Raw genomic sequence first — 25,993 nt, 5'->3', positions numbered from 1 at the left:
TGCTGGCAGATGATGACAATAACAAGGTGAAACATGAGATGTGTATGATTGTAGAGTATTTTCAAAGAAGCGATTCTCTGGGTGAGTATTGGATCCAGCAGTTAAAACACTAATGGGATGCCAATCTCTCACATAGGAGTGTGTGGACTTCTGCCCTGGCTCAATTAGTTGAGTCCCTGCTAACTATGTGGGAGCCTTGCATTGAGTTTGTGTCTCATGGCTTTGACCTAGCCAAATTATGGCCATTGTTAGCATTTGGGACTGTAAACCACCAATTTGAGTGCTCTCTCTCACACACTCTCAAATAAATAAATAAATAGGTAAACTTAAAAAAAAAATGAACACATTTGGGAAACATTGGGGGTGAGGCAAAGGACTTTGCCCTTCATGGGTAATTGTCCACTAGGAAGAAAATCCTGGTGCTACTGCACAGGATGGAAATCCAGCTAACTGTTCACTAGAGATAATTTTAGAAGAACCACAGCATTATCAAATGTCTCCCACAGGTTGATACTCCACCCCTAGTGCCTCACGCTGAAGCCTGCTCAGTGTTGTTATTACATGTGTAGATAACAGGCTCTCAGTGTTGCCCCAACTAGCCAGGTTTCCACCATCCTTAGGAAGTTCACCCATACTACACTTGGGCCTCTTGAGGCGGTGCATGCTGTAGCAACTGAAAGCTCAGGATTGGGGGAAGAATTCATGGGTTTGCACCTCTGGGCCACCGTTCACTGCATAATATAGAATAAGATCTGCCTGAGTCTTACTTTCGGTGACTATAAAAGGGGATCATGGTTATATCAAGCCTGGACCTGTTGTGAGGGTTTAATAAAACATTTAGCACAGGGGCTGATCCACAGTGAGCATTTCATAAAGTTTCTATTCCTGTGGCCCTGTTTGTGGATGACAGGAGAGAGCTCACCGTCTCTTTCTCTCTTTCTCTATGAGCACAGACTTCGAGGAAAGGCCGTGTGAGGACACAGCACGAAGGAGCCATCTGGAAGCCGGGAGGAGTCCTTACCTGAACTTGACCTGTTGGCACTCTGATGTTGGATTTCCAGCCTCCAGCACTGGGAGGAAATAAGTTCTGTTGTTTACATCACCTAGTCTGTGGCATTTTCTTATGGAAGCCAGACAGACAAAAACAGCTCGCTTCTGGATGCCAAGAGGAAAACGTCTATAAAATCACAGCTCCATTTATGTGAGCACATTTAGCCTTGCACGGAAACACTAATAATAGCTGCATCTTTATGCAAGAACAACTCACCCATGCTGAGTTTAAGCCAGCAGCTTCTGTTTTAATATCATCCTTACTGGGTCAGTAAGGATGAACCGGTGTTCCTCATACAGAAGAGCCTAACATCCGGTCTTCTGATGGAAGGATTCCAGTGACACACAGACATGAATATGCGTGGGTACTCACCATTATCCTTAATCTAGGTCTAGGTGGTCATCTGATAATTATGAAGACTTCAGGTTGTATGGGTGGGCAGGAGTTGATATCATTAGGAAAATCTACTTTTATTTCCTACTGCTACAGATCCTGAGATATATAATGGTTCAGTTTCAAAAAAATCTGTAATAAAATAAACTGGAGCAGGAATTTTAAACTTATAACATCTTTCTTGAAGAGAATAGATTTTAAAACTTTGTCAAATGTATGATTTGTCTAATTCATTGGACATGTTAAGCTTCCCCACTCCCCTGCTCTCATTCCTCCAAACCCTGCCAAAAACATTTAATCGTCCATCTCCCAGATTAAAGGTAGGAATCATACTTGGGGTTTAAGGTAGAACTTTACAATGACATGGTTTTCAAAAAGTTTATTTTTATTAAAATTATACATATATTAGTTATTGCAAACAAGTGACCCCGTAGGCCAAGTGTGGCTTGCACGTGTGATTATTTGATCAGCACTGCCTTTGACAAAAATTGAGTTTGAGCACTTTGAGGCTGGGTCTCAATTCTCCAGTCCTCCTTGGTTTACACTTTGCTTGTCTCATCTCCATGGTTCTTTCACACATTTGCATTACCTGCTTGACATTCAGTCTTTCATTCTATCTTTCAACTTCCCTCTCTTAAGATGATAAAAACCTTAAGCAAGTCATAGAAGGAACATATCTCAACACAACCAAGGCAATATATGACAAACCCATAACCAGTATCATATTGAATAAAGAAAAGCTGGAGTCATTTCCACTAAGATCTGGAACCAGATAAGGATACCTACTTTTGCCATTACTATTCAATATAGATCTGAAAGTTTTAGCCAGAGCCATTAGACAAAAAAGAGAAATCAAAGGGATAGAAATGGGAAAGGAGGGGGGCCGGCATTGTGGCTACCAGGTGAAGCTACTACCTGCATCGCCAAGGTCCCATATGGGAGCAGTTTGAGTGCTGGCTGCTCCCCTTCCAATCCAGCTCCCTGCTGATGCGTCTGAGAAGGCAGTGGAGGATGCCCCCAAGGAGGGCCCCTGCCACCCATGTGGGACACCCAGAAGAAGCTCCTGGCTTCTGGCTTCACCTAGCCCAGCCCAAGCCATTGGAGCTATTTGGGGAAGTGAACCAGCAAATGGAGGATCATTTACCTCTCTCTCTCTCTCTCTCTCTCTCTCTCTCTCTCTCCCTCTGTGTGTGTGTGTGTAGCTCTGCCTTTCAAATAAATCTTTTTTAAAAATGGGAAAGGAATAAGTCAAATTATCCCTATTTGTATGACCCTATACATAGGATAACCCAAAAACACTAAAAGGTTATTGGAAGTCATGAGAGAGTTTGGCAAAGTTGCAGGATATAAAATCAACACACAAAAATCAATACCCTTTGCATGTGCAAAAACTGCCATGGCTGAGAATGAACTTGTAAGATCAGTATCATTCACAATAGCTATAATAAATATTAAATACCTTGGGATAAATATAACCAAGGATGTGAAAGATCTCTACAATGAAAACTGTAAAACGTTAATGAAAGGAATAGAAGAAGATGCAAAAAATAGAGAAATCTCCCTTGTTCACATTGATTGGAAGAATTAATATAAACAAAAGGTCCATCCTTCCCAAAGCAATTTACAGATTCAATGTAATCCCAATCAAAATACCAAAGACATTTTTATTAGATCTGGAAAAAAATGACCTTAAAAATTGATGTGGAATTATAAGAGAATCCAATAGCTAAAGCAATTCTAAACAATAACAATGAAGCTGGAGGTATCACAGTACCTGACTTCAAACTCTATTCAGCTTTTCAGACTTCCAGCTTACGCTTCTAAATCACCTACTTTCTGGAGGGGAAAAGTGGTGTTAAATAACGAATTAACCTCTCAGGGTTTCCTGCACTGTGACATCTTGGCCCTTCAAGTCTTAGCTGTCTTGGTAGCTATGTGATGTCTTCTGTGAAACGTTTACATTTTGTCCAGACTTTCTATTATTGTAAATAGGTGTACTGATCTTAAATGTTTTCCAAGTTTTTGAAAACAATTCATATCAATTATTCTTGAGCTATCACTATGTATGTTACAATTTTTTAAAACTCAGTCCTATTTATTTTTAGCTACCACATTTGAAAATATAAATATGGATGTGTATGTTCATCTGTTCATCCTGGTAACTGGTTTTTGGAAGATGTGGTATCTCTAAGGTCATGATTCGGTAGGAGTCAAAACAAACAAAAAACAGAAAAAAATTGAAGCTCATTGCCATAAGGTAATACACATTTAGAGGAGAGAAAGAGAAGAAGCCAAGAAAACATAAGACACAAGGTTGGAGCAAGATAAAACTGAGAAATTTCTTGTGGCAGCTGGAAGTTTTGAGAATATGAAATAACCAATTTCAAGATATTTGCCTTTCAATGATTTAATATCCTTATATTGCCTGAAATATCCAGCAAAGTATTTTAAACATATAAAGTCATGTTTCTGTGGATGATTTTAAGGAAAACAAATAAAAGAGAAGCTGAGTGTCTTATTAGGAACAGTATGAGATTAAAAACAAACAAAGATGAGCTAAGGGAGATGAGATGTTGGTGAAGTTGGATAAGAGTCCAGTGGAAGTAGGAGGCACAAAACAAGAGTGAAAGGTTATAATATAAGGTCCAGACAATTGGGAGAAGTCTCAGGTGAAAAACTGAAATAGGATGAGACTCAGACCAAATTTATATAAATCTCAATGTATAGGGCATGTCAGTTGATGCTTGAGTAACTTTCATAAATATACGCAAGCCCCAGATATTTATTTTCACCTCCTTGACCAAAGAACCTGATCATAGGGAAATGTGTTTGGAGTGCATTTTAATATCTTATGGAAGAAGTCTAATCTTAGTTCCTTGAGCTTTAATCTTAGATCTCTGGAAATGATTTCCTTTACCTGCTATGCCACAGTGCTGGCCCCAATTGAGCTTTTTTTTAAATATTTATTTTTATTTATTTGAAAGTTAGAGTTACAGAGAGAGGTAGAGACACAGAGAGAGAGGTCTTCCATCGGCTGGTTCACTATCCAAATGGCGGCAATGACTGGGGCTGGGTGTGGGTGCAGGGGCCCAAGTGCCTGGGCCATCATCCACTGCTTTCCCAAACACATTTGCAAGGAGCTGGATCAGAAGTAGAGGAGCCAGGACTCAAACTGGCACCCATTTTGGATGCCAGCACTGTGGGCTGGGGCTTTAACTTGCTGCACCACTGTGCCAGCCCCTCCACAGAGCTTTTGCAGGATGAATCAATTAATAGAAGTAGACTATTTAGAACATGCACAAGCAATTAAGCCATATTCATACAACAGACTATGAGTTAGAATAGAAATACAACTTTTCCCTTTGATAATAGGCGGCAAAATTCCAATTATAGTGTTCATTTATTACTTGTAGTAAAATGTGAGATTCCCAGGTGTTACCCTTGCTACCTCTAACCTCTTACCCTCTCAAAGAATATATAACCACAATGAATGTAGATTGCAATCTTGTAACTGGAGAAATGCAATGAAAGCGAACTATGACACCTTTACCCTGGGATTTTGCCTGTTAGCATTTGCTGGATGATCTTAATTGCTTTCTACTCCTAGTATCACAGGAGTGAAAAGTCAGACTTCAGGTTAAAAAGGTTGAAGGATTCCCCCATCACAAGTCCCACATTTACAACTCACATTACTTTACCTTCTCTTTGCTTTTTCAGTTTGTCACGGTGACTTTGTTTTGCACCCTTGGCCACCATAACCCAGTCAGGCCCAGGCAATTGCTATGCTCCATTAGGGAGAGAAAGGGGGGTTTCAGGGTATCAACAATGCATGGCTCAGCTTTGCTTGTGAGTCACATTGTTATCATTTTCATATCTGGATGCAACTGCAACTGAGCTGACAGAGAGGTTGTAACATTCCAGACAGTTCCCTCTGACAGTCATCTGCCATCCCTCCTTGTTAACACAACACTTTTAAAAAATTTTTTTTTCATTTTACCTACAGTTTGATCCAAATTAAGGTATTATGACAGCCAACTGTCATGGAAGTCAAAACTCCAGGACTGACTGAGGCTGACCAATGTGAACTCCATTGGCCTGCTCTCTTCTCTGGTCTGTGCCCCAGTGTTCTCTCTGCGGTTGGGTTCACCTTTTTCTTTATGAGCAGGAGCTCTACCGTTGGCCTCCACTCCTCCCCAGAGGTATTTTCCTTTCCCAGATCACTTTCTTCTTTGAGAATATTTCACCGTTCACCCTCTAGGGGAGCTGTGCGAACACTGCCTCCGCATTGGCTGTCTGCAAAACTAAGCATCCCGATAGGGATTTTATCTTGTTTCTTACACGGCCTCCGGCAGTGGTGTTACACATCATTTGTATTTCAAAAGTAACACAAGCTTTCACCTGCCAAGCACCGAGGCTTCCTGTTTATTACTGAATAGAAACGATTCTGGCCCACTTTCTGGGATATACTCCTTAAACTCACAATGTGGGATGATCCGGTAATGTCACCTTAGTCAACGATAGAGTAGGCTTTGCAGGACTATAGGGGAATGAAAACCTATAGAACCCATTGTTGGTGCTGATATTGGTATTTCCAAGCCTATACCATAAAGGTTTTTTTTATGACAGAATCTTCTGGACATTCAAATGAGCTAGATTTTTTGGTGATGATATTCAAATATGGATTTTATATCCCCATAGAAAGTACTTCCAGGTTTGCTGATGCCTTTGGACTGCTGGAATTATGTCTCCATTGAGAAAATAATTGGAAGTAGGGAGCCATAGGGATCTTGCACACAGCTTCCTCCTCACCCACTTGCAAGGTTACTCACCTGTGATGGCCAGCTGGGTCACAAAGAAGGTCATTCTCGACTTCCTCTTTCTCCTCCACAGGGAGAACAGCACGACAGAGTTCCCAACAATGGTGAAGACAAAGAGGACCCACAGAGTGACTAGCTGCTCAGTCTGTAAGAAACAGCAACACAAAAGCCATGCAGCGGTGATAACAAGTTCCTTCCAGAAGGTGTGACCTGGGCTAGGGTGCTGGGAGATCTACCTCCTGGTCCCTTACTGTCACCTGTTGAAGTAGTTCTTCTCTCAAGACAACAATGACAAATAGGCCTCATTTACACCAGCAGCAGAAAAAAGTGTTGCACCCTTAAGTCTTTTTGAAAATATACATTGAAAGAGCAAAAACAAAGCAAAACCATGTGTATGTATAATCTCTAATTAAGTAATTTTAACTTTATATGAGAGGTCAAGATGAAAAAAAAACCACTATAATCCAAAGATGGTCATATTTAGTGTAACAACAAATTGAAATTTGTTTAAAGATAACAGGACGGTTCAATAAATCAAGTACTTCAATTCAGTGAACTATTGTGTAGCTATTAACAATGATGGCTATGAATACTATTAGCAACATGAAAAATATTTATAACTGTGAGTGGGAAAATATGATAAAATTGTATTTTGGGTATGATTACAACTCTGTTGTATCTATCTATCTATAAAACAACTCTGAGAAAGACTGAAGAGTGTTAAGAGTGCTTATTTTATGGTCGTATGATTACGGGCTAGCCTTTCTTTTTTTATTCCTTTGATTGAATTCACAAGATAGCAATACTAAAGTTCCTTTGAGTAATGCATAATTAATATTTTTAAAAAGCAGGAATGGGACTCATTTAAAATGCCAAGTCCTTCATAGAAAGTTTTCCTTGATTGTTTCAAATAGAGTTTTTCATCTGTTTAACATCCATAGCTCAGAACAAGCAGAGGCCCAGGGCAGTGGGATCACTGGACACAGGTGTGGGACAGGGCTGCTTTGTGGGGAAAAAGCATGAGGCCAAAGGGCACCAAGGGAAAGCCTGGCAATCCAAAGAAGAATGGCCCAATGGAGACACTGCCCAGAAGGTCTGGGCAGAATCCAGGTGAGAACACACGTCTGAGACTGAAGCCCGCAGTGCTGCTTCTGTTTGCAGAAGAGGAGAGCAGCCTGCAGGAGTTCCCACGGTGGCCACCTTCTAGACATCACCTTGGCTAGGCTGTGGAGCCCAGCTGTTTGCTCAAACACTAGTCTAACACATTGCTGTGGTGGTATTTTATAGAAGTGATTGACACCTACACTCAATTGACGTTAAGTAGAGCAGTTGACCCTCCATAAGGTGGACTGGCTTTCTCCCATGACATAAAGATCTTAAAAGCAAAAGCTGACGTTACCTCGAAAAGAAGGAATTCTTCCCCAAGACTGTAACATAAAAGCCACACCTGAGTTTCCACCCTGCCCTGTGCACCTCAGAGTTGTTAGCCTGCACACTTGCATAGCAAATTCCTGTTGTCTCTCTCTCTCTCTCTGAAGGTACTTCAAAATATTTGGAAAACAACAAAAGATAGTTTGATTTTGGTGCAAAACATTTTGGAAATTTAGACATAGATGTTTTATTTCAAAAAATTTATGGAAGATTCACATTCTGAAAAAAATGTGTGATTTCAAAAATTTTTGCACCAAAATAAACATAAGATAATTTCATTATTTCTACAAAATTCTGAAGCAGTCTCGTGTTTATGCGTATAATATAATATACATATAGAAATCTTTCTCTTCACACACACACACACACACACACCCCACTAATATATAGTAGTATGGTTCTGTTTTTCTGGAGAATGCTGGAGAATCCTGGTCGACACACTCTAGTGCTAAGCTAAGCCATCATGGCAGCACTTTCTCCTCATTGTTTGAATAACCTATTTTTAAATTCCTCCATGACAGAAGACTAAATTCTTTAGGGAACTGGAACAATTCAGATGAAACCAAATCCTCTTTGGGCGCTGCTGTCCACTTGGACCGATTCCCTTCCTCAGATGGCAAACATCTTTTGGGTTGCAGTGCACATTCTCCTAATCCTTTGTAAAATATTTTATAGCGGCTGGCATTGTGGCAATGGCTCAAGTCCCTGCTACTCCACTCCCAATCCAGTTCCCTGCTAATGTGCCTGGGAAAGCAGTGGACAACGGCCCAAGGGCTTGGGCCCTTGCACCCATGTGGAAGACCTGGAAGAAGCTCCTGGCTCCTGGCTTCAGTCTGGCCCAGCCTTGGCCATTACAGCCATTTGGGGGAGTGAACCAGCAGAAGGAAGATTTCTCTCTCTCTGCTTCTCAATGTCTCTGTAACTTTGCCTTTCAAATAACTAAAACAAACCTTTAAAAAATATTGTGTTTCTTTATTTTTCTTTTGGACAGGCAGAATTAGACAGTGAGAGAGACAGAGAGACAGAGAGACAGAGAGACAGAGAGAAAGGTCTTCCTTTCCGTTGGTTCACCCCCCAAATGGCCGCTATGGCCAGTGGTGCTGCACCGATCCGAAGCCAGGAGCCAGGTGTTTCCTCCTGGTCTCTCATGCAGGTGCAAGGCCCAAGGACCTGTGCCGTCCTCCTCTGCCTTCTCGGGCCACAGCAGAGAGCTGGACTGGAAGAGGAGCAACCGGGACAGAACTGCCCCAATCGGGACTAGAACCCCGGGGTGCTGGCACCACAGGCAGAGGATTAGCCTAGTGAGCCGCAGTGCCAGCCTAAAAAATATTTTATAAACACACTGAGTAAATGCACAGTAGTGTTTTGTGTAGAGGTTAGTTCTTTATTTACGTGTTTAAACGCTGTGCAAGTTGTTTTTTTGCCACTTGGAGGAATATTTAAGTCAAAGTGATGTTTCATGTGATGTTAATGAATGGAATATAGAAAAGGACTGAAAATAGTAAAACAAAATACGCTGAGGAGGCGGGGAGTATATGGATTGGAGCAAAGGAGAGAACTGATAAGCACTTCCAGTCCACCCAGATTCTCGAGCTTCGAAATCCCTCTGAGCCAAATAGGCGCAGGATATGCTGGGACCGCCAGGAGGAAGCCCCATCCTGTCCCACCAGTTTCAGAGACAAGAGAAGTTCCCTGCCGCTAATCCTCCAGCCCCTGTCCTTGCCGGAAATCCAGACTGAAGCCAACATCCCCCTGAGTCATCCAGGTGATGCGTCAGTGCTCTACCCTGGGTTTACAGGTGTGTTTCTGGGGCCCAGGGTGGACGCTTGGCCTTAGAAGTTAGAGAGGATGGACATGAAGGAGTGCTGAGGGTGGTGGGTGCAGAACGAGAGTGGGACGACCACAGGGCTGGGTGAAGTTGCGAGGTGTTCACTGACACAGGGCGAGGGTGACCTGAGGACCCGGTCAACAGCCGTTAACCAGGACTGTAATGAGGTGGGAGACGTGAAGCAGGAAATCTACATGAGCTTAAAATGAAAGCAAAGGCAATTTGATGTGGGTGCAGAACAGGTTTGCACACCATCAGACACCGATTCGGTTAACAACAGAATGAGTGTTCCACTGCGGGGAAGGGGTGGGAGCTTTTTTTTAACACGAGAAAGGAAGGGATTTCGTACACTCAGCATTCTTAGGAGATAAGCAAAATCGATCAAGTCTGGTGCTTGGGAACTGACACAAACAGGGCAGTTATAAATTTTGCAAGTCCACTGAAACAGCCAGGCCAGGGACAGACTGGTCACTTGTGGAATGTCTCAGGCCCGCGGGGTATTGACAAAATCCAGAAAATTGCTCCATCTGGTGGTTTCAGTTTTTGACAGTGACTGTGTAGCAACTTGTCCCTTGTTCCTTAGGGTCTCTGTAGCTCCCAAAAGAATTACCTGTCAGTCAACAATGGCCACCTTCCCAAGATGCCCCTGTGTCTCATCTTCATCCAGAACTAAGAAGGGGAGATGTTATGATCACAGTAAACTCCACATAGAGGTGCCGTAAAATTCCCAGATGGCAACACATGCTAAGATACCACTCCTTACCTTATAAAAGAGGCTGAGAATGGGGACAGCCCTTTTTTTGTTCTAGACTCTGGTTGGGGTTCTATTTAGGCTTTTCCTCTCTTTTTTATAGGTAACTCTCTGACCCACTTGTGATGAGTATTTCTTTAAGTGGGATAGCCCATGCTCATGCATGAATTTGTGTTTTGTCTCTCATTGTTAAATAAATCCTGTTCCTATTGGTGCAAAAAAAAAATTTTTTTTTCTCTCTCCTTGATCAAAAGTCATTTCAATTTTTACTTTACCAGGGACAAGACTCCGTGCTCAGCCCTGTTCCCAGCATCACAGTGAAGTGTGACTATGCATCAATCCCCTACGGCCTCTGCACGCTAGGGCTGTGTCCGGGGAATGGGGAGATGGAAAGAATGTTGGAATTTTCCATCCCCACAAAAGGGAAACCAAACCCTGATGTTCAGATTCTGGGGACTTGAGCTTGAGGAGGTTACAAGGCTGAACTTGAAGCTGTAAATCCTAGAGCTTAAAGAGGCCCATTGGACAACACTGAGAAGTGGCAGAGGAAGAGTTTAAGCCTAGCAGGTGGTATATCTGAAGGGACAATTCAGGGAAGCAGCAGGCCAGGACTTGGGTTATTGTGTGCATGTGTGTGTGTATGTGTGTGCGCGCGCACACACACGCATGGTAGGGGGAGCTCAGAGCTTCATGTGGCATTTAGATTTGAGGGACCTAGTAAGAGTCTTTCTCATAATAAAAATCATCAGAATATGTGTTTGGAAACAAAACAAGATACACAAAAACAGAAAGAAAAAACGAAAAATCATTCATTACAATTTGAGGATATAGGATTCCAAAGTCAGTATCTCAACATCTATATCTGCTGCCTCTTGCTCTCTTGACCACAAATTGTGGTCTTTTTCAAGGTTCAGTTTTGGAATTTGCTTTTTTTTTCTTACAGCACAGCAAATGGAACTCAGAACTTCCTAGTACTGGGCATAAATCACTTTATTTAATCTTCCCGTCAGCTAAAGAAGTAGGCTTTTTGTTTTTTAAATAGTAATTTATGGGGCCAGCACTGTGGTGTAGTGGGTCAAGCCACCACCTGCAACACCAGCTTCCCATATCAGCTGCTCCTCTTTTAATCCAGCTGTTTGCTAATATGCCCAGACAATACCCACACGTAACATCACCTGATAGCTTCAGTGATTGCCAGTTCTCCAGTACACAGGTAAGTTGTAATTTACTCAATAGGCCTATTTTGGATATTGAATTTCAGCTATTTTTTTCAATTATAAATAATACTATGAACACATCTATTTATAATGTCAAAAGTGCCTATTTTCTAGATAAAAACCCCTAGATGTGAAAGATTAAAGTGAAAGAAATAAGATTTTGCTTACATACTAATTTCTATCAAGAAATTATCCACATTTCCAGTACACAAAAATGAATAAGTCAAAATAATCATAATAACAGGATGCATTTTTGCTAATGTTTCCCAGGTATATTTATAATATTTTATTATTATGAATTACCATTAACATTTCAACATCTACTTACTGACCATTTCTTATTTTGTAAATTATATATTTGGAAAAAGCTCATTTTTTCTTTCTTTTAGATGGATTTTTTAGAATAATAACTTCCACTTTAAGGATAATCTCAGTAATATAAGTGATAAGTATTTTAACAGTTTGCAACTGTATTTTATTGTATGGTATTTTTCTTGCAAGACATTCACATAAAAAGTGCACAAAATACACATGTACAGATTAACCAGTAATCATCTAGTAAGAACTCCCGTAATTACTACCAACATCATGAAGGAAACCCCGAGCTCTAACTTGACTTTGATTTAATTTTACTGTGGCTACTTATATTTGAGTCCATAAATAGTGTTGCCTATTTTTCTTACTTTATATGGGTGGTTTTATACCATGGGTATTCATTATGGCTTGTGTCTTAGTCGGTTTTCACTTGGTATAACAAAATACTTATGCTAGGATATGTATAAAAAGGTTTATTAAAGCTCACTGTTGAGGAGTTTGAAGAGTTCAGTGCCCACATTGGCATGGCCAAGGGGAGGGCCTTCCAGCTACATCCTAATGTGATGGTTAGCGACACAATGGGAGAATATTACAGAGGGGGAATCTTAGGTTGAAGCAGGCAGCAAGAGGGACTCAGGAGACAGGCTCGGTCTTTTCGTAACAAACCACTTTTATGGGGAACATTTCCCACTAAGACGCTAGCATGAATCCCTGCCAGGGTGGAGCTCCCACGATGTACCCACCTCCCACTAGGCCCCACTCTTAGAGGTCCTACCATGACTCAACATGCCACACCAGAGACCAAACTCAGAGCATATGAATCTTTGAGAAGCACATTCAAACTCTACCCGAACCGCACTATTTTGCCTTCTTGGTTTACAATCCATCCCTGTGGTTGCATAGAGCTGTAGGTTTTCCATTTTTATTTGAAGAAAGTGCTCCATTCTATGACCGTGCTATTATCTCACATACCTTGATGGACATTTGGTGACTTCCAGGTTGGAGCTATTATGGCAATCAAGATATGTTGTTCTCTAGTATGTGTTTCGAGGTGAGGAAATTCTGGTACAAGGAAAGAGTAAGTCTTTAATGCTGGATAACGTCAAAATGCTTTCTATAATGGCTTGGGTAGTTTTTCAGTTTTCTTTATTTTTTTTTACAGGTAGTTATTTCATATTTAAAATTTTGTTGTAAATGGCTTCTTTCACTACACCATTATATTTTTCCAAATAGTTAATGTTGGTTTACATGGAAATAACTCACTTGAATATATTTACTTTGAAGTCAGTAAAGTTAAAAGCTGTTCCACTAATTCTAGCACTTGTTTCATTAATCCTTCTGTATTTTTAATGGAGACTGCTAAATCAATGGCAAATAATCATTTTCTCTCTAACTTTCAAATGTATGTCTATTTTATATATATTTATCAGTTTATTGTATTAGTTAGAACCTTCAAAACAATGATCAAATTATATGATATATGGTAATCTTGCTATGCTTGTAACCTCAGTGGGGTTGCCTCTGATGCTTTACTTTATTATGGTCATACAATGTGAATTTTGTTAAGTATTTGTTGATGGAACTTTTTACACAATAAGATTTCTGAAATTGCTTTTATGATGTTAATGAATTATCTATATAAGATCATTTACTGGTGTTTCTTTTAGCTTATTTGTGATTAATTTTAACATTTTGTATTTTGTCCTGATATTAATTTTTCTGATATTGATTTTATGATATGTATATTTTTATGTTTATCTGTATATTTCTAACCATTTATCTTCACTTGCAATGAAGTATTTCTCCTGTAAATAGTACAAATTTTTGTTTTTGATAAACTTGGCCTACATTTGTGAATATTTAATCCATTGTAACTTATCATGGTAAATGAAATGTAAGAAATTATGAGGTTGGAGCCGACTCTGTGGGCAGTGGGTTAAAGCCCTGCCTTGAAGCACTGGCATCCCATATAGGCGCTGGTTCTAGTCCTGGCTGCTCCTCTTCGGATCTAGCTCTTTACTATGGCCTGGGAAAGCAGTAGAACATGGCCCAAGTCCTTGGGCCCCTGCACCCAAGTGAGAGACCCGGAAGAAGCTCCTGGCTCCTGGCTTCAGATCAGCCCAACTCCGGCCGTTGTAGCCACCTTGGGAGTAAACCAGCGGATGGAAGACCTCTCTCTCTGTCTCTACCTCTCTCTATGTAAATCGTCTTTCAAATAAATAAAAATTTTTTTAAATTATGAGCAATGTTTTTCTATTTTTTTAATGCTTTCTTTGTCACTGGTGTTTTAATTACTTTTGTCTGTTAGTAATCTGATGCTTATTTATTCTCTTATCACACAAGCCAACTTCAAAAGAATTGAAAATATGTGAAGTTTAATTTTTTCTAAAACCATTAAGGATTATTTAAATTTTCACTTCAGTGGCCAGCGCCGCGGCTCACTAGGCTGATCCTCCGCCTTGCGGCGCCGGTACACCGGGTTCTAGTCCCGGTCGGGGCGCCGGATTCTGTCCTGGTTGCCCCTCTTCCAGGCCAGCTCTCTGCTGTGGCCAGGGAGTGCAGTGGAGGATGGCCCAAGTGCTTGGGCCCTGCACCCCATGGGAGACCAGGAGAAGCACCTGGCTCCTGCCATCGGATCAGCGCGGTGCTCTGGCCGCAGCGCGCCGGCCGCGGCGGCCATTGGAGGGTGAACCAACGGCAAAGGAAGACCTTTCTCTCTCTCTCTCTCTCTCACTGTCCACTCTGCCTGTCAAAAAAATAAAAAAATAAAAAAATAAATTTTCACTTTGTATTGCTAAATAATAAATAAAAATGCCTTTTACCTTTTAGTCTTCCCTACATGCCCCCAGATTGTGTCAAAATAATTTGTGATTTTTAAAACCAAGATTATTTGTAAATTTTCATATATTGTCATATATTGTACGTTTCTTTCCATAAATTATTTTCAAAAATTGTACTAAAGCTTCATAAATATATCACCAGAATTATTTAGTTATTAATTCAATGTTTCATTTACTTATTGTTCTTTTATATTATGTCTGATACTCTAAATTTTTTGTTTAAATTAATTCCTGAGTAGAGTGATACACTCAATTTTAATTTTTTTAGTAAGTGTAGAGTACGTTTGAATTTTCACATGTTGAGGGAACATCTCTTGCACCTTCCTGGAATTTGATATTGAGATTCTAGCGTTTTCCTGTTAGCTCTGTAGATCTGCAGAATGAATGTGGAAGTGAAAGAATGCATTACGGTCTCCATTGTTGTGTTGCCCAGATCCATTTTTTTTCTTTGCAGTAACTTATTTTCCTATCTAACCTCTTTTTTAAAAAAATTGTTAAAATATAGGTACTAATTGGTTTGGATCAGATCTTCTTTCTAACCTTTGTGCACTAAAGACTCAACTTTTGAAGCCGGGTAGATCATCTTCCATCATTTTTCTAGGCTTTCTCCCTCTCTGGCCTCCCTTCTGGAATTTCGTTGCATGGCTTCCATGGGATTTTCCTGCATTTCCCCACTCCCTGTCCCTCCTCATAACCAGGTTTCCCTTGTTGATCGTGAATTTTCTGATATTACTCTTGTGTGTTCTTACATTTTAATGATCGAATAAAATGAAGTAAGTGTATTTTCCAGCTAAAACACTATTTTCTGAACTCTAGTGTGTCCCTTCGTTTGATGCTATGTCCTTTTCAAGCCCTGATGAGAATAAAAATGAGAGATTTTCCAAGATTTTCTCCTATTTCTTTCAGGAAATCTGTTTCAAGAGGAGAAGCATTTAGACGACCTCAAGCAATTTCTTTTTTTGAATTACAGAACACTGTACCATGCCAGCAATTTTCCTCAGCCTGGGTAATGGTGGTGGTAGGTGGGTTATTTTTACATTTGTCTGGGACGGCTTTGGATTTCCTGTTGAGCTCTTTCAGCCTCACATGAACAAGGAGGGAAACTTCAGCTTGCTGGTGATGTTTCTTTGCTAAGTCAGAAATCCAGGTGTACATGGTGGGTGAGGTGACAGCAATGTCTGGAAGAAGTCAAGGCAGCAGGTGACAGCAGTGTCAAGATGGCGGCCGATAAGTGGCAGTCTTCCTTAATAGGACAGTCCTCTCCAAGTGTTACTCAGCCGGCTGTCCACATCCCATCAGCTGTGAGAAAGCATTCGCCACCACCCTTCCCATTTGCAGCATTCAGTGAACTCTTCACAGAAATGTGCTTGCTGGTGGTTGCCCCAGTCTCAACTGCTGGAATCCTTTCCCCTTACTTCCCAGGGACGCTTGTATCTCAGGTGAGAAAGAGTGGGAGTTGGACTGCCCCATCTCAGAATGTCCTACCTATGCTGCACCTTCCAGAAATTCCTCCAGTTTTCAGCCTGTGTCAACCTTCCTTATTTTCTAATCTGGAACAGAATGTTTTTCAACTACAACACTTTCTGATAGTCTTTTGTCTGAGACTTAGCAAGAGGAAGATAACTTAGCAAAGGGATTCAGAGTCGTGTTGCATGGCAGGGCAGTGCTGTGCCTCTCTTTCCTCACACAACTGCCTGTCAGGTAAGCCACATCTCCAAAAAACCAATACTGAAGTGAGTAAATGATTTGCAGTTCACATGGCAGGTTGGTGAGTATGCTCTGGACACCAAATCTCAGATTTCCAGAAATCAAGAGCTCCCTGGCTGCCAGTGGGTTGGGAATGACTGCTTTCCTTGACCTTGTATAGCATGATGCAGATTGAGGGTGTCCAATCTCTTCAAAGTAGGCTTGGAGTTCAGATCTGCCTTGCTGGACTCATGGAGCAACAACACTGCAAATCAAATTAGCCAACTTTGATGTTGCTGTGAATTGGAAGTCAGCTTTCAGTGGGGCTGAGACAATTAGTAACAGCTTCAACTGAGCCTTTTTCTTCTGAACCTGAAGGCTGGCAGGCTCAAGGACCTCTGTAAACAGGTTGAGGTCTATTCTTGGGATTGGTGATGTCTGTGGGGGAGGCCGAACAGATCCTGTGAAAGAAGATCCCCTTCCTCCCTCTTTGGAGTTTTCTATCGGAAGCTCATCTCACCTCACATCCTAAGCTTCAGGGAACTTCCAGATGGAAGAAGTTTTCCACTGCTGTCTCTGGAGTCTTCCTAAAAACCACGTTTCTTATTTGTTTATGAATTTATACAATATCTGTTTATTCTCTAGTGTGTGCAAGACACAGGGTAATGTGTATGTGTAATAAGGAAAGAATAGAACATGGAAAGTGTGTAAGTTATACTCAATCAAACAGGACAAGGTTCATCAAGGATGAAAACACTTAGCAGCATTCTTAGGTGCACACACACACACGCTCCTGAGTTATATGAAGACTGGGAGAGTTATGGTCGCGGGAATCAAGTGGAAAACATTAAGGAATCGGTGTATCATAAGCAAGAGAACAGTATGATAGAGCTCGGCTTGCAGACAATGTCTTTGGTTGATACTAAATTGTGATACACCATAAATGATCATCTCTCTGACTTGTTTACTAACTCATAACTTTTTGAAGACAAAAACAAAAGCTATCCCTGGGCAGAAGGACTGACATGTAAGATGATGAAGAAGGTGATGTCTAACTGAGTGTCTGATGTATAGTAGACATGTACAAAAATTGGTTTATTTTCTTCCTTAGTTTTATGTAATGTGGAAAAGGTTTGAAAAGTGATGAATAACTCATTACCTTTTCATAACAATGCCTGAATTCACCCTGTCCATTCTATTTTCAGTATCACTGCATTGGAATTTTACTGAAGCCTAACAGTTACTTCTACACTACCATGCTTCCCATTCCAGTACTGATGGTGTCCCAAAACCATTCTCAAATCTATGGCAGAATATAGTTGGGTACTAAATGCCCCCTAGTGGTTATGTGAGGCACAATTCTAGGCAGATGTTAAAATACTGGTTCAAAAGAGTAGGTGAATTTAGGATTTCTCAGTGACTGATGACTAGCGTGTTCTTAGCTCTAGCATGTTCTCAGCTCAATTTCTTGATTTGTATCTCATGACCGATTGGCTTTCACCTTAAAATTAACCAGGCCATGCAGTGACGCTGACTCTCTGTAGACTCAGGGAATTACAAGCTGGGATTTAGAGAGAGGAGAATTTCAAGGTTCTCTTGATGAGACCCGTGCTGACGCCTGAGATTTGGCTCCACGGGCAATGTACCCTTCCATACCAAAAGGATGCCCGTGAAAGCCTCCCTTAGGTCTGGGTTACCTCTCCAAGTTTGAGATCTACCTAGCCCACAGGAAGTGCCTAATAAATATCATTTGGAAGAATACATGCGTGATGAGAAGTGCCAAGGTACTTAGGATCAGAGGAAAGGACATTTGAATTGATAATTATCTTGGAAAATTTCGCTGCTCGTGTTGAATCTGGATCTTTCTGGTTTGTTTGGAGAGGGAAGCATGATTTACCCAGATCCAAGGAATGCCAATCCTCTTTTCCACTGGGATACTGGACATAGGAAGATCAAAATTCTAAAGTATCTTCAACAATTAAAAGGTGAATAAGAACTAAGCTTTTTGAATTAACCACATTCATCACTTTGTAAGGTGTGTTAGGAGAACAATGGATGTTTGCTGTTGATGGTTGTGATGGGCCGAACATCCCTTGAGAAGCTTTCCATACGACTGCTCATGTGACCGTCATAACCTGATCAATGAGCTGTCACCATTAATCTAATAGGTAAGGCAATGAGGTGCAGAGAATTTACTCGTCTGAGTTGCCTTCTTCGTAAATGATGCAGCTGGGTTCTGAACAGTTTTGCTTGACTGAAAAGTTAGTGCACCGCTTACTGTATTGGTTTTCTGTTCACATTTCAGTTCAGAGACAGTGAAGTCACCTTATTTACTTTCAGATTTCAAGTGAGATACAAATCTCCATTTTCCATCTGCTCCAAAATTTGTCTGAAGCTGGGTTTCCAGTGCTGGGTCAGATTCACAACTGTGACACCTAAATTAAGGTCCCTGCGCAATGTATTTGAATGGGCACTGTAACAACACGTGGCTATCATACAATAGTAGTCAAAAATGTCACACAAGATGCAGCCATATCATCTGTCCCAGATGTACAGAGCTTTCTGCACACCTGGGAAGGAGCAAGTCTATGTTGCTTTCCAAGACAGGAAATGAAGTCTCAAAAGAAAGATCAGTGAGTCAGCATCAGTTCTCAGTGAAGAGGCAAAGGACTCCACTGTCCTGTTTCTGAGGACTGTGTCGTTTCTGTCTTTACAGGCAGAGTGGACAGTGAGAGAGAGAGACAGAGAGAAAGGTCTTCCTTTGCCGTTGGTTCACCCTCCAATGGCCGCCGCGGCTGGCGCGCTGTGGCTGGCACACCGCGCTGATCCGATGGCAGGAGCCAGGAGCCAGGTGCTTTTCCTGGTCTCCCATGGGGTGCAGGGCCCAAGCACCTGGGCCATCCTCCACTGCACTCCCTGGCCACAGCAGAGAGCTGGCCTGGAAGAGGGGCAACCGGGACAGAATCCGGCGCCCCGACCGGGACTAGAACCCCGTGTGCCAGCACCGCTAGGCGGAGGATTAGCCTAGTGAGCCGCAGCGCCGGCCGTTTCTGTCATTTGCAATCCCTGTGCTCTGAGCCCCAATTAAAGCCTCATTAATTTCCTTAGGTGAGTTGGGAATATCAAAAGCAAAAATTTGAAACCATTAACTCCATTAAGGATGAGTCATGGTGGGTGAGACAGGTGGGAAAAGACCCCAAAGCTTTGGATTCTTAAAGCTGCTAAATTAGACTTGGAGAATGAGTCTCACTGCAAGGACATGGAGACCCACTAGCTGGGCGGTAACCAGCTAGTCAGGAACTTCTTGTTCAAGAGATAGCCCAACTTCTCTTGGCCTCTGGCCAGCTGCCAGTTTGGAAGCACTGTTAGGTGGTCAATAACCAGTAAAGGCCAATGAAGAGGTCCTGAGGGGGGCAGGACTTGGCTCCCTAGGAGCTCCTTCCTTCTTGCCCACAGCCAGCTCCTTCAGGTGAGTCCCTTTCTGAAAATCTGCCTTCTCCTCACCCTTCGAGTAACCCAGTTGGTAGATACCCTTGCAAATACGGTTGACTTATTGTCAACACAACCACCTTCCTGAAATTACCTGTGACCAGGACATCTTCATTTCTAATTCTCACTTAAGATGACAGGCATCACAAGGCTTTATGGAATCAAAATGGCAGAAACTGAGAAAACTAGATAAAGCTACATATAAGTGTGCATGTGAACTCACAGGACTCCCTGTGAGATGGGGGTTGCACTCTCTGAAATGCCTCAGGATCTGTCTAGGGGATGGCAGGACAAGCTGACGGAAGTGTCCTGCATGAATAAAAGAGAAGGTGGATTAGATGGCAGGTACAGTGGAAACTTTGGCCTATTGAGGTGAATCGTGGGGCTAAGGACCATCATGGTCTCCAGCAGTCATGAAGTGAGAGCCATTCTGTGGATTCTCACATAGTAAATACGAGGGGAAGCATTTACCCAGAGAGAAAAGCTTTGGTTTAGATGCTTTGATGCAGAAATGATAGTCAGGTCAGAAGTGCAAAACTGTCTTGGAAATCATAGAGCTGTGGACATGATTATATTGGCTTGTAGTAGTAGCACAGTAGTCTAGTCTGTGTAAGAAGTTCAATGAGCAATTTTTGATAATCTGGTGGCAAAGTTTGACATGCTTTGTTATAAGGAAAGCTAAGACAAGGAGCTCGTAGTCAGATGCTAGAGGCAGTGCATGTAAAAATCTTGCAATGGGAGCTGCTATGAAGGAGAGAGTTTAGCACATGGAGTAGAAGTTGGGGAGGGGCTGGTTACTGCAGGTAAAGAGGTGAGTCCTACAGTAACTGCTCTGTTTGCTGAGCCTGAATAAATGAGTATAGGTAGCCAAGTCAACAAGCCGTGTCCCTGGTGACAGTATGAGTGATGGAGGAGGGCGAGAACTGCAGGTGGATGAGGACAGACAGTGGCCACCAAGGCCCCCTTAAGTTCAGCCACAGAGCAGAGAAAGGTTTATAATGACAAATTGCAGCTGGGCAGGTCCTGGGAACTGACTCTTCCGAAAGTGGGACAAGGTCTGCCTTGGGCTATTGTCTTGAGTTAGAAGAACTTGTTGCCAAAAAGAAATGTTTTGCCCATCTAGGGTCCTTCCTTCCTTCCTTCCTTCCTTCCTTCCTTCCTTCCTTCCTTTCTCTCTCTCTCTCTCTCTCTCTCTTTCTGATTTATTTTTACTTATTTGAAAGGCACAGTTACGGAGAGGCAGAGGTAGAATGGGAGTTCTTGCATCCACTGGTTCACTCCCCAAATGGCCAAAATGACTGGGGCTGGGCTGATCTGAAGCTGGGAGCCAGGATCTTGTTTCAGATCTCCCATGTGGGTGCAGGGGCCCAAGGACTTGGACCATCTTCACTCAAACCAACGCCTGTATGGGATGCTGGCACTGCAAACCGGGGTTTTAATCCGCTGAGCCACAGTGCTGGCCCCATGAAGCCCTTTTCAATTGCCTGTATTGCCTAAGCCTCCTTTAGGCTACCTCTCAATCGTCATCACAAGTCTGAAAACACAACAGGGACTGAACAGGGAAGTGATTCATCAGACTCTACTACTGCTGCATATTTCTTTCTTTAAAAATTACTTCTTTAAGAGTGAAAGGAGAGAGAGGGAGGGAGAGAGAGAGAGAGAGAGAGAGAGAAATATCATCTATTTGTTCACTGCCTAAATCCCCCAATGGCTCATGTGGGTGCCAGGGACCCAGAAACTTGAACCATAATCTGCTGTCCCCCTGGATTCACATTAGCAGGAAGCTGGGATAGAGAAGGGATCTGGGACTTGAACTCAGGCACGCCGATTATGGGATGCAGATTTCCCAACCAGAGGCTTAACTGCTAAGCCAAAGGCTCACTTCCCTGATATTTATTTCTTAGGTCAGAAGGCAGGAAATGCTGAATAACAGAATCAACTGCTTACACTCTGACCCGAGGGGATTATGACTGGAGTGTTTCATAATCAGGGCCGTGGAGCACAGATTGTGTTTTATCAGCAGTGTTAATTGTTAGCTTCCTGACTGCTCATATTCCAATCAGGACTTGGAGCACGGAACTGCATTTGTGTACTCTCTGATCTAGCTTTGTGGTGATGCCTGAATCCTTGCATTTCACCAGAAAGAGAAGCATCCATGTTCTGCATTCATCTTAGTGGGAGGCCCTTCTTGCAATTCTTTCTTGGATCACAAGGGGACTTCTAGATTAACCAACAGACTGCATTGGAGGCTTTGAGTCAATTAAATTCTGAAAATTCATCTAAATTCCCATAATATACCAGACCACAGATGTTAGTAATCATTGGATAACCCACTGGGCTGCAACTCTATGTAGTAATTAATATTTGCTTAATAAACAATTGAAGTGTCTGCTGTGTACCAAGATCTGAGATTAACATACAAATTAGTATTTAAGCTCTAGACTCTTGAAATATAGAAAACTGACATTTGGGTCTATTAGGTCCAAATATCTACAATAGAGTAGAGATCAAAGTACTCATAATTTGTCCCTTAATATCCATAGGGGATCAGTTCCAGGACCCTTCTCAGATATCAAAATCCATAGTGCTCAAGTGCCTCATAAAAATGGCATAATATTTATATATAATCAATACATATTCTCTTGTATGTGTGAAATAATCTCTAGATTACTTATAATACCTACTAGGCATACAATGTACATGGCATGTAAATGATTGTCCTGTATTATTTAGTGAATAATGGCAAGAAAAGAGTCTGTATGAATTCAACACAAACACAATTTATTTTGGATATTTTCAATCTGTGCTTGCTTGAATACGCACATACAGATATGTGTAGGTTCTGTTCGGTTATCATGCAGCTTCCTTAGAGAGAGAATATGTGTTCCAGGGGTTATTTACTCCACAGTGGCTTATTAGAGATAAACTTGTAGTGTCCTGGAGTCAGATAAATTTGGGAAATGAAGATGAATTAAATCAGTTTCTTTATTATAAAAATTCCCATGGACCTAAATATGCTAATAAACCCTCTAAATATATGGTGGTACATAATATGAATTGTGTTCCAGCTTCGGGGCAGGAACAGTTTTCTTTGGTTTGTTTGGCAACCCTCCTGAGTAGATTCTGTGAAGCACCTTTGATAAGGTGGAAGGATCCTGTGCTTCTGAATCAGATGTGAGCTCTGAGTTCTGGATTGTTGATTATTGAGAGTAAACTTGTCTTCTCTGAGCCACTTTCTTCTCTGTAAATCAAGGATAATAATGGATCTCTCAGAGCTTGAGGGGTTGCAGTAGACTGATACCTAGCACCAATATCCCCTGCCTTTCCCAGAAGGAGGATTATATTTTCTGCTCCATTGGTATTGGACTTGACCATAGGTGTTAATTATGGGAAGAATCTATAACAGTCAGGGAAGTAAGTTTCTCTCTGTATATTGCTCTCCCCACCCCTCTTTCACAAGGACTGGTTGAAATAGAGATTCAGTCAGCCAAGGTCCCTGAGAGGCTACAGTAAAAAAAGAACCTTTTATTAATCAGTGGTGGACATGTGGCACAAGTAGAAAATAAACATGAATGGCTGGACATTAGGTATAGTGGTTAGGACACCATCTGGAATACCTGTATCTCGTATCAAAGTGCATGGGTTCAAGTCCAGCTTCCTGCTAACTTGCCCCCTGGAGGCAGCAGGTGATGACTCAAGCAGGGAGGACCCTGCCATTCACATGGAAGACCTGGATCCCAGCTCCTGGCTCTTCCAGGTGTAGTCCTGGGTGTTTCATGCATTTAGGGAGTGGTCTAGTTGATTTCTCTCAGTCTGTCTCTCTCTGCCTCTCTGCCTTTTTAATAAATAAATAAAATTAAGAAGATGAAAATAAACATGAAAAACACTACAGTCTTGTCCCACTGGACATATTCAGTGATTTGTTACCTCAGCATAGACTAGCTTGATCTGATTAATGAAGGAGTAAATCAACAAATCAATGGGAGACTAAGTGCTTGGCAGAATTAGCATTCAGCAAAGTACTCTCAGCTTGATTTCAGGCTAATAGTGTTCTTGAATACCCTTTTCATTCTCATCCTCACCTACCCTACAAATCCTCCAAAAGGACTAAAAGCATTGGAAAGAGAATCAAATTTATCTTTGGCCACAAGAGTATCTTCTATTTGCTTGAATTTCTGTGTGCCAAGGGTGATAGTCTACACTGAGATGAAAGAAGAGAAGCCAGCATTTGAGCACTCACAACATTCCCTTTCATTTTTTATTAAATAATGACTTGTGAATAACGTTCCTTGAGCAAACACTCCAGTTCAATATCTGCATGGTAGTGAAATTCTCAGTTCTGGGGGAGATGTCGTGTTAATCCCAAGACCTGGGTAAATCATGGCTTTAGTCAAACAGAGGAGCAGTCATTTCTTCAAGGAACTGCTGGAATCCTTTAGACCCTCTATGACCTTTTTGCTGACCTCATGCTCAGGGGGCTCAGGAGAGCAGGAGCTTATTCATCTCAAACAAATGCCTTTCTCAAAGGGCTACCAGCCATAGGTGGCTGGGGGCTATCAGAGAGCAACACCTCCAGGACAGGATCAGCCTACTCAGAACGGTGACTAGGCCAATAATTGGCATTGGCTTACTGAAGAAAAAGGTTTTGATGCGATAAAAGGAGGACTGAGGAAAAGACGGAGAAGAACATTTTTTCAATAGCATGCAGGGTCCAGGCTGAATTCCCATGCGGGCATGAGAACCGAGGAGGCTGCCTTGTGTGAAGGCAGAGCTCTTTATCTGGGCTTTTGTGAATGTGTCAAGGTTATGTTTGCTTCTGGGTCCTCTCCATGCGCCCACTCCTCTCTGTAGGAGAATTGTGTTTTTTCTTTCAAAGATGAAATTCAAAAGGAAGAAGAGAAGTGGGCATTTGGAATAGCAGGTTATGTAACCACTTGAGACATGCATATCCCATATCAATATGCCTGGTATTGAGTCCCACGCCTACTTTCAATCCAGCTTCCTGCTAAGGCACCGCAGAGGCAGCAGAGGATGATCCAATTGCTTGGGCTCCTGACACACACATGGGAGACTTGGATGGAGTTCCTGGCTCCTGGCTTTGACCTGATTCATCCTCAGTGGTTGCAGGCATTAGAGGAGTGATTCAGCAGATGAAGATCTCTCTCTGTCTCTCCCTGTCTGTGTCACTCGGACTTCTAGATAGATAGATAGATAGACAGACAGACCGACCGACCACAGAAAAAAAGAAGTGGGGTTCCTGGGAATTCCTTCTTTATTTATATTTAAAAATAGCTTGAGTGGTCTGGGTGGGTACAAAAGCTAGAAAGGTATGGTGATTATGTGTAAGGAGAGCCCATTAGGCTGATCTTTGAAGGGAAAGGAATCAGCCCTCCCTCCCTCCCTTTCACTCTGTGTTCGGAGAGGATCCTTACATGAGGTTGGTGAATAGAACTCTCCTACAGAGAGGAGTGGGTGCTTGAAGAGGACCCAGAAGCAAATATAACCTTTGCACATTCACAAAAGCCCATGAACATGATCACATCCTGCCTTCTCTCCCCTAAAACTTTAGCTCCCACATAAGCACCAGCTCCATCCCTACCTCACCATTCAGGCAACGAAGTCGTCATTGTTTTGCCCAGAGAAGAGCAGTCAGGAGGCAGAGCAATTTCCAAAGTGTGTAATGTACAAGAAAGCTTGTTGTTGGACCCAAAGCCTATGTCTCTAAGTCACACTCTCTTAGTTTTATATCATCTTTAAGGAAAGGATTCTATTTTTTCCCCATTCACTGAAATTGCTTTGCTTTTAAATTCTCATGCTCACAAAATAACTACTTCAACTCTGCGCTTGGTGCTTGAGTTTAAGGAAGAAAGAAGTGGGTAAGTGTAAGTAACAATTCCAGCCATGATTTTGTCCTTTTTTCAGGAAAGGAAAAACCTTTATTATGTGTCTAATAGATTTCCAATTAAGTATTCCAAACAGTGTGACTTTAATGGTGAGCGAGACTAGGAACATGAGGATTTAACTGGGGAAGTGTGAAGAGGACTGAGACTAACAAGCTATTGGCTCAGTCACACAGGACCATGGGTTGCAGGAACCTTCTTACTTTCTCTTCTCCAGGAGCATTTTCTGCTTCCTCTCACCAATCCTGTTGGTATTTCCTGACCTTCGTGGGCAT

The 25,993-nt window shown here is 41.9% G+C and overlaps 1 protein-coding gene across 1 annotated transcript in view; it reads right to left on the bottom strand.

Moving 5' to 3' along the window:
• The window catches only part of NPSR1 (neuropeptide S receptor 1), a 174,611-nt gene that overhangs the window by 136,072 nt on the left and 12,546 nt on the right, over positions 1-25,993 (bottom strand). The window contains 1 exon segment of the mRNA NM_001204444.1: positions 6,274-6,406. Coding sequence (NP_001191373.1) covers positions 6,274-6,406 — 133 coding nt within the window.

The sequence above is a fragment of the Oryctolagus cuniculus genome, chromosome 16 (genome assembly GCF_964237555.1).
Source record: "Oryctolagus cuniculus chromosome 16, mOryCun1.1, whole genome shotgun sequence".
Taxonomy (NCBI): Eukaryota; Metazoa; Chordata; class Mammalia; order Lagomorpha; family Leporidae; genus Oryctolagus; species Oryctolagus cuniculus.
Note: the sequence above shows the minus strand (reverse complement) of the source record. Positions and strands in the feature narration are given on the sequence as shown.